At 38.4% G+C, this 17,470-nt stretch overlaps 1 protein-coding gene across 2 annotated transcripts in view; it reads left to right on the forward strand.

Annotated features, from left to right (window-relative positions):
* LOC109930012 (very-long-chain (3R)-3-hydroxyacyl-CoA dehydratase 1) overlaps window positions 1–11,305 on the forward strand; it is a 53,915-nt gene extending 42,610 nt beyond the window's left edge. Inside the window, exons 5-7 of one of the 2 annotated variants that reach the window (XM_048618543.1) lie at window positions 1,438–1,493; window positions 2,328–2,506; window positions 10,685–11,305. In XM_048618543.1, coding sequence (XP_048474500.1) covers window positions 1,438–1,493; window positions 2,328–2,506; window positions 10,685–10,767 — 318 coding nt within the window. In that variant the 3' untranslated portion in view covers window positions 10,768–11,305. The remainder of the gene's footprint in view (window positions 1–1,437; window positions 1,494–2,327; window positions 2,507–10,684) is intronic. The other variant, XM_020529550.2, reaches the window with a different exon arrangement.
* Window positions 11,306–17,470: the final 6,165 nt, after the last annotated feature.

Consider the following 17,470-nt stretch of genomic DNA (forward strand, 5'->3'; position numbering starts at 1 on the left):
GCAAGGTGGTTGACTCTGAATTGCATAGCAAGCTAAGAAATTGAACTAGATTACTGTGGAAAAGTGAGTCAACAAGAAAATGGATGGACTGCCCCAATGTAGTCTTTGGAAATGCAACGGTGCATCTGACTGAATTGAACCTGCAAAGTCCTCTTCACTAAAATCTGGGACATTGGCTAAGATTTAGAACTATCCCACACACTGTTGAACAAAGAATCTGTACAGCAATATTAAACTATCTTTCAGAAAAGGAAGTCATGGATGTAAGGAGGCTACAGACAATATAGATAAGTTGAATGAATTGGCATAAACTGGCAAATAGATCATATTATGGGAAAATGTAAAGTTGTTTGCATTGGAGGAAGAGTAAGAAAGCAGAGTATTCCCTAAACAGAATACAATTATAGAATTCTGAGGTGCAGAGGAATCTAGGTGTTCTAGTGACAGAGTCATAGAGATGTACAGCACAGAAACCGACCCTTTGGTACAACTCGTCCAGGCCAACCAGATATCCTAAATAAATCTAGTCCCATTTGCCAGCATTTGGCCCATATCCCTCTAAACCCTTCTCATTCCTATACCCATCCAGATGCCTTTTGAATGTTGTAATTGTACCAGCCTCAACCACTTCCTCTGGCAGCTCATTCTATATATGCACCACCCTGTGTCACTTAGGTCCCTTTTAAATCTTTCCCCTCTCACCTTATACCTACACACTCCAGTTTTGGACTCCCCCAGCTGGGGAAAAGACCTTGTCTATTTACCCTATCCATGCCCCTCATAATTTTATTAACCTCTATCAGGACATCCCCCAGCCTGTTCAGCCTGTCCGTATAGCTCAAACCCTCCAATCCTGGCTATATCCTTGTAAATCTTTTCTGAACCCTTTCAAGTTTCACAATATCCTTTCTTTAGCATGGAGACCAGAATTGCATACAGTATTCCAATAGTGGCCTAACCATTGTCCTCTACTGCCTCAACATGACCGCCCAATTCCTATACTCAATGCCCTGATGAATAAAGTCAAGCATACCATAAGCTGCCTTCACTATCCTATCTCTGAGACTCCATTTTCAACTATGAACCTGCACTCCAAGATCTCTTTGTTCAGTAACACTCCCCAGGACTCTACCATATAATGTATAAGTCCTGCCCTGATTTGCCTTTCCAAAATGCAGCATGTCACATTTTTCTGAATTGAACTCCATCTGCTACTCCTCAGCAAAAAAAGATTAGTATACAGGTACCGCAAGTAATTAAGGCTAATAGAATACAATACTTTATCTAAGATAAATTTAACATAAAATAAGGATGTTATGCAAGGAATTGGTAAAGCCACATCTCTAATACTGTATGCAGTTTTGATCTCCTTATTTAAGGAGGGATGTAAATGCATTGGAGACAGGTCAGAGGAAGTATTTTTTTATTCATTCACAGGTCATTGATGTCACTGGCCATGCCAGTATTTATTGCCAAAGCCTAATTGCCCAGAGGTAAGTTAAGAGTTAACCATATTGTCGTGGGTCAGGAGTCACGTGCAGGTATTCTTCATTATTGAAGTAATACTTCCCGGTTTTTATATGCATCTTGTAAAGTCCAGTTCGTGAAAGGTTTTTTAAAATTTTTTTCCATGTGTAAGGCTTTATTATGCTGTTTCCCAAGCTGAAGGGCATGAGTGCTTTGGAATGGAATATGTTTAATTTCAGTTATTTGATGTAGCATCAAACACACGTTTTGGTCAATCATTGCACGGCTGCATATAGGGTAAAGTTCCAGTAATTTTGCTTCAACAGTGTGATTGAAGCCCAGCTTTAGCATCCCATGGCATATATTTCTTTTTCTTGGCCTGATCATCCTGAAGTTGGTCTGAATGACATTACTGTTAGTGTTGAATATTTGCTTTTGCCATGCATATCTGCTCAGATATGGTTGTGATTACTGACACTTGTTCACATTGGACACTGACAACCTTTAATCCATCCATCAGTTTTGGATGGGTTTGAAGGGAGACCAAGATTTTATAAGCCTATTATTAAACCTCGTCCAGCACCTGGTTATTGCAAGCTACCTTGTAATAATGTGTACCTGAACATCCAGTTCTAATTTTATAGATTGTAAAATTGCATAATTGTTAATTATACTGAACATATGCATTCAAATATATTCACATATAAATTTCACAATCTGAATCAAATTAATAAAAGCTTTTCTGCTTTAAACTTTCTAAAAATTTTTTTTTTACATTGTGAAGATCTGGAATATTCTGACAGTAATTTTTGTCAATATTCAACATTTGTGACAATTTTTAAATTTATTTCTGTTTGCAGATACAACTTCTTTATCATCTTGTATCCAATTGGTGTCGTTGGTGAACTTCTTACAATTTATGGTGCCCTACCTTTCGTAAAGAAATCTGGCATGTATTCTCTGAGACTTCCAAATAAGTTCAATGTCTCTTTTGACTACTACACTTGTCTTATCATTGTAATGATAGCATATATACCACGTAAGTACATTCTATTGATTTATGGGAAATTTAATGGGAGAAAAAGTCAGCGTTAATTTTACAAAAATTGTTTGAGCAAATGTTCATGTTTTACTAATTTTCCCACGTGTGTGCTGAATTAATCTAGATAAAGGAGGAAGGGTCACTGGACCCGAAAGGCTAACTCTGTTTTTTCCTTCGCAATGCTGCCAGACCTGCTGGGCTTTTCCAGCAACTTTGTTTTTGTAGTCGAGATAAGGAATGGTTCAAAATCAGACACAATTGAAAGAATCCACAAGCATGAGCAACTAGAAATGCTTAAAATCCTTTTTGACACAATTGATGTTACATGAAATTATGTTATTTACTTAAAGTGGCAAAAGTTTTCATCTAAACAAGAACTTTTTAATAGTGATTTTGTTTTGCTCGGAATATGATTGCAGCTACCTATTTTGCACAGTCATTAGCTACATGGATCGTATTAGTGCAAAGTTGCTATATTTGAGTTTACATTCTAGTTGATAGTACTAGTTGTTATTTGCATTGTTTTCCTTTATACAGTTAGTGAAAGAAACATGGATATTGCATGAGTAAATTCTATTGCCCAAAATCAAATAAAAATCTGACATTTGGATTTAGGTTCCATGTTGTTTCAACACATTTCAGTAGACCTGAGAATTCCTATAACAGGCATGAGTCAACTCTTTTGCACAATTAACTTATTGTTTTGTAATCTTCAAGCAACCAATATGATCTTTGGTTCCAATAATTATGCTGGCAACAGAGTCCTTATGAATTTCGTAACTAGGGCTTGGATAGGCCTTGAAACTAAATATTGGGAGGTGGGGAGCAGGTTCAGTTGCATGGAAAATTATGGAAACTCTTAAGTGGGGGTTTGGTGCTCAGCAGAGCTTAAAGTTTCCAGAGCAAGTAGTGGAACAGAGTGTGGAAAGATTCGGAATCTAACTTCAGGCATAGCAGATAAGGGAACAGCTATAAGAAGGAGGGCAGTCAATGCAGAACTGATGGTGTTGCGCTTAAATGCACACAGTATACAAAACAAGATTAATGAACTGCTAGTGCAGTTTGAAATTGGCAGGTATGATGTGTGGGTATCTGAGATATGGCTGCAAGTGAATCAGGAGTGGGAATTAAATATCCAAGGATACGCATCGTATTGAAAGGACAGGCGGAGGGGGTGGGGTAGCCTTATTAGTAAGAAATGAAATTAAATCAGTAGCAATAAGTGATTTACAGTCTGAAGTCATAGAATCTATGTGAGTAGAGTGGAGAATCCACAAACGAATAAAGACCATGATGGGAGTCATGTACAGACCTCCTAGCTTTAGTCAGGATGTGGGGAAGAAAACAAATCAGGAGATGAAAAATGCATGTAAGAGGCACTATGACAATAATTATGGGAGACTTTCAATATACAGGTGGACTGGGGAAATCAGGTTAGTGGCGGATCTCAAGAAAAGGAATTCATAGAATGTCTACAAGAACGTTTATTTGGAATAGCTTGTGATAGAGCCCACTAGGGAACAGACAGTTCTGAATTTGGTGATGTGTAATGAGATATCCTTGATTAAGAAGCTGAAGGCGAAGGACCCCTTAGCAGGTAGTGAACATAATGTGATAGAATTCATTCTGCAATTTGAGAGGGAGAAGACGGAATCAAATGTAACGACATTACAATTGAGTGAAGGTTGCCATAAAGACATGAAGGAGGACCTAGCCAGAGGTGACTGGTAGGGAAGCCGAGCAGGGAAGATGGTGGAGCAGCAGTGGCAGAAGATTCTGGGGGTAATTCAGGAGACACAACAGAAATCCTTCTCAAGGAAGAAGAAATGTACTAAGCAGAGGACGAAACAACCATGGCTGACAAGGGAAATTAGGCGCAGCATTAAAGCAAAAGAAAATGCACACAATTCAATGACGATTGGAGGGAAGCCAGAGGAATGGGAAGCTTTTAAAAACCAGCAGTTGATAACTGGAAAATGCAATAAGGGGGGAGAAGATGAAATAAGCTTGCTAGTAATAAAAAATAGCTTTTTTGGATAACTAAAAGGGAAGAGGCAAGAGTGGATTTTGGACCGCTGGAAAATGAGGCTGGAGAAGTAGTATTGGAAAGCAATGAAATGGCGGAAGAACTGAGTAGATAGTTTTGCATCAGTTTTCACATTGGAAGATACCAATAGCTTGTACCAAAACTTCCAGAGAGTCAGTGGGCAGAGGTAAGTGTAACGGCCATTGAGAACCAGGGGGCATGGTTGTTAAGTGTTTTGTAAAATTAATGCCGAGTCAGCATGGCTTCGTCAAAAAGGGAGGTCATGCCTGACAAATCTGTTAAATTCTTTGAGGCGGTAACAAATAAGTTAGACAAGGAGAAGCCAGTGGACGTGATCCATGTGGATTTCCAGAAGGCCTTTGACAAGGTGCTGCAAAGGAGGCTGCTAAATAATGTGAGAACCCATGGTGTTAGGGGCAAGGTACTAGCATGGATCAAGGATTGGCTGACTGGCAGAAAACAGAGTAGGGTTAAAGTCTTTTTCAGGATGGCTGCCAGTGACTAGCTGAGTTCCAGGGGCCACAACTATTCACGTTATTCGTTAATGATCTGCATGAAGGAACTGAGGGTATTACCCCTAAGTTTGCAGATGGCACAAAGACAGTTGGAGGAACAGGAAGTGTCCGGGAAGGGGGAAGCTGCAGAAGGACTTGAACCTGCTAGGCCAGTGTACTAAGATGTGGCAGATGGAATGCAATGTGAGAAGGTGTGAGGTTATACAATTTGGTAGGAAGAGTAGAGGCATAGAATATTTTCTAAACAGGGAAGGGCTTCGGAAATCTGAAGTGCAAAGAGACTTGGGAGTTCTTGTTCAGAATTCTTTTTAAGGTTAATGTGCAGATTCAGTCGGTGAAAGGAATGCCAACAGTGCCTTTGTCTTCCTAACCAAGAGGGATAGATAATAAGAGAAGGGATATATGCTGAGGCTGTATAAGGCTTTAATCAAACTCCATTTGGAATATGGTGAGCTGTTTTAAGGGCTCATTTGTAAGGAAGGATGTAGTGGCATTGGAGTCGGAGGTCCAGAGGAAGTTAACAAGAATGATCCCGGGGATGAAGGGCTTGTCATATGAGGGAGCAGTTGAGGACTCTGGGTCTGTACTTAATGGAATTTAGAAGGATGAGGGGGCATCAGTTTGAAACTTACAGAATACTGAGAGGTGCGGAAAGTGTGGACGTAGAGAAGATGTTTCCACTTGTAGGAGAGATTAGGACTTGAGGTCACAGCCTCAGAGTGAAGGGATGACCCTTCAGAACTGCAATAAGGAGGAAATTCTTCAACCAGAGGATGATGAATCTGTGGAACTCTTTGCAGAGGGCTGTGGAGGTCAAGTCATTGAGTGTAGATTTAAGATGGAGATAGGTAGATTCTTGATTAGTAAGAGGATGAAAGGTTACGGGGAGAAGGCAGGAGAATGGAATTGAGAAACATATCAGCCGTGGTGGAGTGAACTCAAAGATCTGAATGGCACAAGTCTGCTCCTGTATCTTATGGTCTTACGATCTCTCAGAATCACAGAATTGTTACAATGCAGAAAGAGCCTGTTTGACCTATCATGTCTGCATCAGCTCTCTTGGCATTTTGATTTGATGCTGATCTCCTGCCAACTCCCTGTAATGCTGCAGTCTGTTTCTAGTTAAATGACCATCCAATGCCCACTCAAAAGCCTCAATTGAACCTGTCTCTACTGCACTTACAGGTAATACATGCCAGACCCTAACTACTCACTATGAAAACATTTTTTCTCCCCTTGCATTTGCTTCTTTTACAAAAGACTTAAAAACTATGCCCCCTGGTTCTCAATCCATTTACAGGTGGGAATATTTCTCCCTATTCACTCTGTCCAGAATTCTTATGAAAATCTTTGCTTGGGCTTCTCTCTTCTCCTCTCGAAGAAAATAGTCCAAACTTTTCCAATCTTTCCTCACAACTGATGCCTTTGAAGCTACTCTTGTAAACCTCTTCTGTGCATGCTCTGCAGCATTTGCATTCTTCTTGTAGTGTGGCATCCAGAATTACGCATAATATTCCAGCTGAGGACTAAACCCTAGAATATTGTATCCTTTGTTATCAGCTTCCTCTTCCTTGCAGGTGACCACACAATTAAAAGCAATTTTAAAACAAGGAATAATTATAACTCCGCCATACTGGCAGACTAGGTTGTTGGGAATAAAAGTGGCTACAGAAATTTAGTCCCATTGGTTGTCCTGCTGGAAAATAATAGGATTCTTCTTCTTCAAATACATTCAAATCCAATGTTTTCATCTCACAACCCAACTCAATTTTAAACTGTAGTCTTTATGAGGAAGTCATCATACCTTCTTTTCTAAGTCACCTAAATGAAAGAGGGAATCGAGGTCAGAAGGTGCCAAAAATAGCAAGTTTGGTTTGAAATTTTCTTCTGTTTGTGGAGAAGGAATGCTTCCTTGGTTGCTCTGCCCTCCTGATTCCATTCCAACCACTTCCCAGAGTACCAGAAACTGTTACTCCCATTGCTTACAGTTGAACTTTCACTCCTACCCATTGGTCAGACATTACTTCCACTGGTTTGAATCAAGAATTGAGGGTAGGCTTGAGAATTTCATGCTGCAAAGGGCAAGACAATTTGCTTTGTGTAGTGGGTCCCATATGTGCAACTGTCACCAGAATTCAAACAGATCTTAAATTGTTATCTCGGATTCTCCAGTATTTGTAGTTCCTACTATCTCTTAAATTCAACTCAACTGCCATATCTTTGTCTGCATTTATAATACTCCAAAATTATTCTGTCAATGGGTCTTTTTGTTTGCTCTCCTCCTGTAGACTCATTTTAACATATCTTGTGCTTTCCTTTGTGTAATAATAATGGCATATAATACATCTACAGTATTTGGAAATTTGTTGCTTTAGTTGATTAAGTGAACCATGCTCCGGCACCTCCAACAGGTTACACAGTATTGTGACAATATATATTTATATGGCTCCATGGTGTTAGGGGCAAGGTACTAGCATGGATAGAGGATTGGCTGACTGGCAGAAAACAGAGTAGGGTTAAAGTCTTTTTCAGGATGGCTGCCAGTGACTAGCTGAGTTCCAGGGGCCACAACTATTCACGTCATTCGTTAATGATCTGGATGAAGGAACTGAGGGTATTACCCCTAAGTTTGCAGACAGCACAAAGACAGTTGGAGGAACAGGAAGTGTCCAGGAAGGGGGAAGCTGCAGAAGGACTTGAACCTGCTAGGCCAGTGTACTAAGATGTGGCAGATGGAATGCAATGTGAGAAGGTGTGAGGTTATACAATTTGGTAGGAAGAGTAGAGGCATAGAATATTTTCTAAACAGGGAAGGGCTTCGGAAATCTGAAGTGCAAAGACACCTCTTTAATTATACAATGTTAAAAGGAGGCGGCGCTTAGCTTGTAAATTTGGTAGTGTACAAGATGTCATTATAGAAATTTGTCAAGCATTGTGGGCTACATTAGCCTAGCCTTTGTACATGATTAAGCAAACAAACTTTAAAATGGTACGATTAACATTGCATAGATTTTGTGCCCTGCACGGCCTCAATGGAATCTTTAATCCGTGATAGTTTTCTTGAACAGTATGTGTATCCGTGATAGTTTTCTTGAACAGTATGTAATGGAACCGACGAGGGAGCAAATTATCCTAGATCTGGTCCTGTGTAATGAGACAGGAATAATTAATGACCTCATAGTTAGGGATCCTCTTGGAAGGAGTGATCACAGTATGGTTGAATTTAGAAAACAGATGGAGAGTGTGAAGATAAAATCCAATACCAGGGTCCTGTGCTTGAACAAGGGGAACTACAATAGAACGAGGGAGGACTTGGCTAAAGTAGACTGGAAACAAAGATTTTATGGTGGGACAGTTGACGAGCAGTGGAGGACTTTCAAAGCAATTTTTCAAAGTGCTGAGCAAAAGTATATTCCAGTGAAAAGGAAGGACTGTAAGAAAAGGGGTAATCTGCCATGGGTGTCTAAAGAAATAAGGGAGACTATCAAATTGAAAGAGAAGGCAAATAAAGTGGCCAAAAACAGCATGAAACTAGAAGACTGGGAAAGCTTTAAGGGTCAACAGAAAGCCACAAAAAGAGCTATAAAGAAAAGTAAGATAGAACGTGAGAAAAAACATAACAGAATATAAAGACAGATAGCAAAAGTTTCTATAAATATATAAAACGAAAGAGAGTGGCTAAAGTAAACGTTGGCCCTTTAGAGGATGAGAAGGGGAATTTCGTTATGGGATATGATGAAATGGCCGAGGCATTGAACAGGTATTTTGTATCGGTCTTCACAGTGGAGGACACTAATAACATGCCAGTAATTGACAAAGAGACGAAGGTAGGTGAGGACCTGGAAACAATCATTATTACGGAAGAGGTAGTGTTGGGCAAGCTAATGGAGCTAAGGATTGATAAGTCTCCTGGCCCTGATGGAATGCATCCCAGGGTACTAAAAGAGATGGCGGGAGAAATAGCAGGTGCACTGGCGGTAATTTTCCAAAATCTGCTGGACTCTGGGGCAGTCTCAGCAGATTGGAAAACAGCAAATGTGACGCCACTGTTTAAAAAGGGAAGTAGACAAAAGATGGGGAATTATAGACAGGTTAGCTTAACCTCTGTAGTGGGGAAGATGCTTGAGTCTATAATCAAGGAAGAAATAGCAAGGCATCTTGATAGAAATTGTCCCGTTGGGCAGACACAGCATGTGTTCATGAAGGTCAGGTCATGCTTGACAAATCTTTTGGAATTCTATGAAGACATTACGAGCGAGGTGGACAATGGGGACCCAGTGGATGTGGTGTACCTAGATTTCCAAAAGGCCTTCGACAAGGTGCCACACAAGAGGCTACTGCATAAGATAAGGATGCATGACGTTAAGGGTAAAGTATTAGCATGGATAGAGGATTGGTTGACTAACAGGAAGCAAAGAGTGGGGATAAATGAGTGCTATTCTAGCTGACAGTCAGTGACTAGTGGTGTGCCTCAGGGATCGATGTTGAGACCGCAATTATCTACAATTTATATAGATGATTTGGAGTTGGGGACCACGTGTAGGGTGTCAAAGTTTGCAGATGACAGTAAGATGAGTGGCAGAGCAAAGTGTGCAGAGGACTGTGAAACTTGCAGAGGAACACAGATACATTGAGTGAGTGGGCAAAGGTCTGGCAGATGGAATACAATGTAAATAAATGTGAAGTCATACATTTTGGTAGGAGTAATAGTAAAAAGGATTATTACTTGAATGGAAAAAAGTTGCAGCATGCTGCTATGCAGAGAGACCTGGGTGTCCTTGTGCATGAATCACAGAAGGTAGTTCTGCAGGTACAACAAGTAATTAGGAAGGCGAATGGAATTTTGTCCTTCGTTGCTAAAGGGATTGAGATTAAAAGCAGGGAGGTTATGTTGCAGCTGTACAAGGTGCTGGTGAGGCCACACCTGGAGTACTGTATGCAGTTTTGGTCTCCTTACTTGAGAAAGGATGTACTGGCACTGGAGAGGGTGCAAAGGAGGTTCACTAGGTTGATTCCGGAGTTGAGGGGGTTGGTTTATGAGGAGAGACTGAGTAGATTGGGATTATATTCATTGGAATTCAGAAGATTGAGGGGGGAATCTTATAGAAACATATAAAATTATGAAGGGAATAGATAAGATAGAAGTAGAGAGGATGTTTCCACTGGCAGGTGAAGCTAGGACAAGAGGGCATAGCCTCAAGATTAGAGGGAGCAGATTTAGGACTGAATTGAAAAGGAACTTAACAACCCTCTGGGTGAAGAATCTATGGAATTCCTTGCCCAATGAAGTAGTTGACGCTACTTCAGTAAACATTTTTAAAGATAAAGTAGATTTTTTTTTGAACAATAAAGGAGTTAAGCGATACGGTGAGAACGCGGGTAAGTGGATCTGAGTCCACAAAAAGATCAGCCATGATCTTATTGAATGGCGGAGCAGGCTCGAAGGGCCAGACGAACTACTCCTGCTCCTAGTTCTTATGTTCTTTAATCAGGCATGAGTAAAGTGAATAAATATATCGAGTTTTCAATAAGGACCAATAACTTTTTATGCAGTTTGCATCTGTTTAATCTAATGTTGGTTTTTCTCTTTTCCCAAATTTATTTGCAATGAAGTTTTTCCACAACTGTATTTCCACATGCTACGTCAAAGGAGGAAGGTGCTTCATGGAGAGGTGATCAAAGAAAAAGAGGATTAGAACAGTGATGAAATAATGGTGCTTCTCTCAGGATCGTTCTACTGTTAAAACCCCATTTACACCGACATTGTAAATTAAGATTCAATCTGAATCGACAGTTGATCTGAATCAAAGGCATTGCGCAAATGTTATGAATTCCCTCAACTTTGATCAATTTGGAATTAAAATGATCTATATCACCATTCCAGATTGATACAAAACTTGCTTCAATGTGTCCAAATTAATATGCCTGGAATGGATCTGAATTATTATCCGCTGTCATTAATAGATTCTTATGTCATAATGGCATGCCTGTGACTTTTCTTGCTTTGCACAGTTTGGTGTAAATTCTTGCTCTTGATACATTTACCCAGATTGTCTCCATTATATAAATGCTAAATGTTTGAAACTGAATTCCAATCAATGTTATCCAAATGGAATCTGAATTCTGTGTGATGGGGATGGAAACTGAACAACCAAAACCTCAGTGTGACCTATTCAATGAGTCTGAATTACGAGAATCGTGGAACCAAAATAAACAGCTCTGCATAAAACATAATGAAGTTATGTATGGATTATTTAGTGAAACTCATAATTGTATATTTACAGATTGCTTTAATTAGCTACTAAAATTTGAAGCTGACTGCAGATAAACTCATTGATCCTGTTGTTCTTGAAGTAAAATAGTAACAGTTTTATCCCTTTCACAGTGATATTCTGATTGAATGACACTGATATTACAACTTTAGCAGTCATCCTAGTGCAAAGATGAGGGCTGCCCCCTTTGTTACACTCTCAGTGGATCAAGTCTGATGATGCTTTATGCATGTATGTGACTGATAATGGATAGATGACTGTAGCTAATAGGTAAATACAATCCTTTTGTAGTCATCTAACTCCAGATTTACAAAGGGAATTTGTTTTCTAAGACAATTCTGTAACATCAGCTGTAGTTGTAGTGCCATAAAATGACCCTTTTTAATTCTTTGAGACATTTTCTAAGGTGCTGCAGCCATATTAACAAACTGCATGTTTTCAATTATTTAATTATGTTGCCTAAATAGATGACAAGTTACATACAGGGCAGCAACAAGAAATGGCTTCAGTGACTCATATGGTGTACATATGAGCACCTTAGCCCACAAAGGGCCAAAATCTTCTTTAAACATATGTTGCTGTTTAAAAGAAGCAATGCCAATATGAGTCATGTTTACATTGTCCATATGCCAGTAACTTTGGAACAGCCAATGATGGACAAATGAATCCATCATAAGTTAGATTGCATGATGGATTTTATCTCACTTGAATTGAGTTTATCTTGGTTTTGCAGAAGAGTCTGAACATCTTTGCTATTTAAGTTAAAAACAGAGTTCACAATTGAGTACACATTGAATTTTGCAATGTCTCTAAATTGGTGATTTTGGTACAAAACTTACAGATTAAATAAATGACATTTGCATTGTATAGTTTATTCCTCAAATTGTACTTCTGTTGCTTATTTTGTAAATAAGACAAAATGCTTATAGTTACAACTATACAAAATTATATCACTCTCAAAAGATAGACCATATCGGTTTTAAATTGGCAAGCTAAAAATTGTATATAGTCAAGGTACGAACTAAAAACTTAAGTTTAAAGTTATAGTGAAAAATAGTTACATAAAATAGCTGTTACAGTGACTTTTAAGAAGTGTATTATAATCAGAGGCTCATTTTGCAGTAAGTTTGTAGCTCTGCCCTCAAATTTCATACTGATAAAAGATAAAATGACTTGCATTTAAATAGCACCTGTTTAAAAGTAAAGGGTGACCTACTTACAGCAGATGAGAATTTTTCTGAGGTTTGTGAATCTTTGAAACTTTCTTCCTCACAAGATGGCAGAAGCAGAACCTTCTGAATATTTTTAAACAGATTCTTGATGAGCAAGAGGACTTGAAAAGTTATCAGAAGTAGGCAGGAAGCATAAAATCAGCCATGATGTCATTGAATGGTGGGGGAGTTGTGACAGGTTGAGTGGCTTGCTCTTGCCCTATGATCCGTAAGTTTTTTTACGTACTTTTCACAATCACTGAAAGTCCAAATTGCAAAAGTATAATATAATGGTGCAAGTTAATTCTGAAATGCAGCTAAAAAAGGACATTGATTTACAGTGGTCACAGGAAAGTGGATGGACTCATGGGGTTCATAAATTATCAGGAGAAATATTAGAATCGAATGAAATGGTGATTAATTTTATTGAAGGAGATTTTCAACTTTCACCTGAACCAGGTCTATAGTTGATGGAGTGACTATGCCATGGCTCAGAGCCAGGTTTTGAAAGCTTCAATCATTTTTTCCAGTTCAGGTCTCCTTTAAATGCTGCCAGTATGTTGAGGGCCCAAAAGGGCACCCTGCTTTGTAGCTCATCGGTTATGGAAAAGCCTAAGTCATGAGTCAGTCTCCTGCACAGAGAAGCCCTAGCTTGGAGGATTTTATTTGAGCCTGAATGAACAATCTTGCTGTTTGATTCTCTCAAAATAATTGCCCCAAAAAATGTTTTTTAGGATCTTTTCTCAAATGGTTATTAATGGTACATTCAAATGCCATTGGCTAAGCCACTCTGAATCTGTTAGAAATGGGCTGAGCATGTGTGGCCCATTTGCAAAGGATTTCGAAAAAAAGAACCTAAAGTACACACTTCCATATGTAAGCAGCCCTGTGTGGGCAAAGGCAGTAGGTGGCACTTTTAATTTTAACCGCTCCATTTTTTAAATTTCAATCATGGGAATGGGATGTTGCTAGGCCCACATTTATTGCCCAACCTAGTTAACAGTCAGCTACATTACTGTGGGTCTGGAGTCATCTGCAGGTCAAACCAGGCATTAGTGAACCAGATGGACTTTTTTCCCCTGACTATCAGCAATGGATTCATGGTTAGCCTTAATTCTAGATTTTAATTGAATTCAAATTCCACGGTCTGCTATGGCAGGATTCAAACCCATGTCCCCCGAAAATCACCTTGGTCTCTGGGTTAACAGTCCAGCGATAATACCACTAGGCCATCACCTCCCCTTAAATGTTGCCTGTCAATTTCTCACTGATGTAGATCAGTTGCCGGCTTCCAGTTTTGGTTTCCAGATAAGTGATAGCCAAGAAGTGTGTAATTTTCAATGCCGAGCCTGGGGAAATACCTCTGCCTCTTGCTCCAACAGGAAAGTTTGAGACTTACAAGGACAGCTTCTTCGGTCTTCAGACCACTTGCAACGCTGCTTCTGCAGGGAAGTATTTGATGGATTGCCTTATTCAGGCCCCAGTTTAAAAAAACAGTCAGACTGGTTCTGCTGTGAAATACAAACTAAATTGGTATAAATTTGAGGCAGCAATCGGCATTAGGTGGCACTTCATCGCCTGTAAAACTCTGCAAGTTAACGTCACAAAAGATCAAAAATATTTGGGATCTGAACAGGTGAGTAACCTGCTTTTATTTGTCTATCAGACCGATTGGATAGGTCAAAATTGACCCCCTACTTGGTTTCAATTCAAGATGAATCACTTTTGCTGAATATGTGCAGAATTTAGCAAATTCCACCATGCTTGATTTATCGTGATCTACTTAGTTCTTTTCTATTATGGCAATTGTTTGGAATATCTGTGATTTATTTGATATGATTTTTTTTTTCTTTCATGACTGTTAATCTTGAAAGAACTGTTTGAAAAAATGTTTTAAAATCATCATTAGTGCAACTAAACTAGGGCCTGGAAAATCTTCACCTTTTTGTTAGTAGTGTTTACATTTTTGTTGTATTTCTAGGAGGTTGTTTTATCATTTACATATTGGTGCTAATATAATAACTGGCTTCATTAAAATTCTGTTTTTTAACTTATGCAGCTAAACTGAGGTAATTACCTCTTGTAAAAATATGCAATGTAAACCAGAGTTGACACTTGTCTACTCTCAGCACTTAAAACAGCGGCAGCAGAGACTTGTTGCCATAATGTATAATTTGAACAGTTTTAACTTTCTTTAGTGAAAGAGTAACATTTTCAAGGCGGATGCTTTATTTCAACACATTATATCACATTAAAATAATATGTTCTGACTGCAATCACCAAAGTTTACGCAACTTGAAAATGAAAGCCAAATCTGAAATGTTAATTGATCTTCACCAAATAAATATTGCTATTTAAGTCAGGTCTGATGTGTCACAATAATTAATTTAATCTTGTAAGCAGCGGTATAGTTAAGACCTGTTACTGAACTGAAGCAGCTTTAAACTTTTTGTTCCCTTTTAAATGCATGCATATTTATTACCTGAATAGTAGCAAAATGTTTTTTTTTAAAGAGATATTTAACTAATGGTTGTATATTATGTATTTAATTTGGTTTCAACAAATCCAATTACAATAATTTGTAAGTAAATGATGGAGACTGAACAGTTCTGCTTTCTTAACTCTGTAATTAGAACTGTTGTATGAAACTGATAAAATGTAACTCTAAGATCATGTGAAAGTGCTGTATATTAACGCAACGCATGTGGAACTGTGTTCACTTTTTTAGAGGTGGTTATAACCTCTCAAATCGAAATTTAAAGAGAAACTATTTTTAAAGAAATGCCTGCTGGTGGGTAGTTGCTGTAAGTGAAAAATACAAGAATTGAAATTAATTTGGAAATGCTGTAAAAGATTTAATTGGTAAAAGATAATGCTCAAACAGTCATGATACAATTGTTTGATTAAAATGTATCAGTACTGTTGGGAATGTTGAATCTATAATAATGTAAGTTATAAACTTGCACATATTTTGGAGAAAATGTGTGTTTTATCTTAGTTGTTTCTTTGTTTCAACATTGAATAAAATTTTATTCACACAAAAATGATTTAATTGAAGAGCCCTGGGTTTGGAAAGTAGGAACAGGAAAAGGCAAAACATGAACAGAAACTCATACATAAGCATTACTTTCTGGAAACTATTTGTATATTTTATATAAAGGGACTTTACTCCACCTTCAACAGCAAAACACCTCCAACGGTGCATTCAGACAAGTCTCTCTCAGGAATTTGTGAAGTTATGTTCTGTGTTTTAATATTTTTAAATTTAGATTGTTTCAATACTGCTAATATTGTATAACATAAAGGTTTTATTAGACAATACTTCTCAGTACAGTCCTCCTAAACCACACTCAAGAAGAAAAGCACATTAAGACTGTGCTCTCAACTATTGAGTTTTTGAAAAAAAAACAATTTTTTTCAATAATAACTTGGAGTGATATATAACACTTGGATCAAGGAAGGGGAAACATAGTAAGGGAGCAACAAATTCCTTCTGACGAGCCCATCTGTCGAATAGTAAGCTGTGTGCTACCACGTTCCTTTCTAAACAGGTTCAAGAGAATTTGGGCCCCTTTACAAGCAATTTCCACTGCTGGGCTTCACACATAACACTTATGAACTTGTTAAGGAACATACAAGTCTGCATTTGACTGAGAAATGCGACTTTGCAGATCTCAGCAAGTGAGGAGCCTATTGCTTGGATTTAAGATTATAGAAAAAGATACACATTTGTGTTAAACACAGAACTTGCAAAATGTTTCATCTAATGCAGTTAGAACTCAATTAACAGGAACAAAAACTATAAAAATGCATACAGAATTAACAAAATAGGCTGGGACTCGGCAATATGTTAACTTATCAATCAGGAAGGTAGACTGTGGCTTTGAAATATGGTGTTGAAGATATTTTGTGTTCCATCTGACTTACTTTTGTTTGGCTAATTGTATACCTCTTTATTAGGTATTATGAGGTTAAATCAATTGATTTGACTGTATCCAGTGGTTACTCATGATGTATGTGCCTACTTTTTTTTTGGAGGAATTCTGTATCTTCTAAGCTAAATATCACTTGCTTGGTTACACTTGCAATATGAAGTCCTTTCCATATGAAGCGATTTAGTTCATGCATTTTCCTCTTAATATATTAACAACCTTGTCGAAATAATACTACAGCGTGGTTGACTTCAGATAAATATACTATCTGCACTCAAATTCCAACACGTAGCAATCCTTACTCCTGTGTATAGGTAGAATTGCTGAAAAAGTTGTTAGATGTAAACTTAGTATCCAGACTCAGTCTTCCCAATTATGACCAGTGTAATGAATTAGTCTGAAAATTATTTTAATCTTGATTATATTTGCATAATTTTTTCTACTGATTGAATTGAAAGAGGAAGAGAAATCTAGGGTATAAGACAAAATCTTCCCATTTTCAATTAGCGCTTGTTAAGTAGGGTTCATGACACTTGGTCACCATTGCTCAGATCAACTTTTCTCACACAATCTCCTGCTGTCTGCCTTGTTAGTTGTGCAGCTGAGCTCTTCAGTTAGCGTTCTGCTTATAACTTTGGCATAAGAGGCAGAAATATACTACGGCTCAGACCTTCATGCTGCTGGCTCCATATTTAAAGCCCTGCTGCAAGCTAGCAACTGACTCTCACTGTGGACTTCTGCCATTTTGGCACAGAAAGAACAGCTGTCTCTCTGTTTCGCCAACAGGAACTGTAGCCGGACGGGCCACTCACAATGGCAGAATCAGATAATATACCAGGCATGCTGGGAAATCAAGACAAGCATTGGCCAAAGCATCTGTGCAAAGATATTGAAATAAACAAGCTGCAGACAGCACAATACACAATTGACTAAGCCTATTCACCAGGACAATAGGAAACATCGAGCTGTTTCTAAAACAAAGGG

The sequence above is a fragment of the Rhincodon typus genome, chromosome 2, assembly GCF_021869965.1.
Source record: "Rhincodon typus isolate 14 chromosome 2, sRhiTyp1.1, whole genome shotgun sequence".
NCBI lineage: Eukaryota > Metazoa > Chordata > Chondrichthyes > Orectolobiformes > Rhincodontidae > Rhincodon > Rhincodon typus.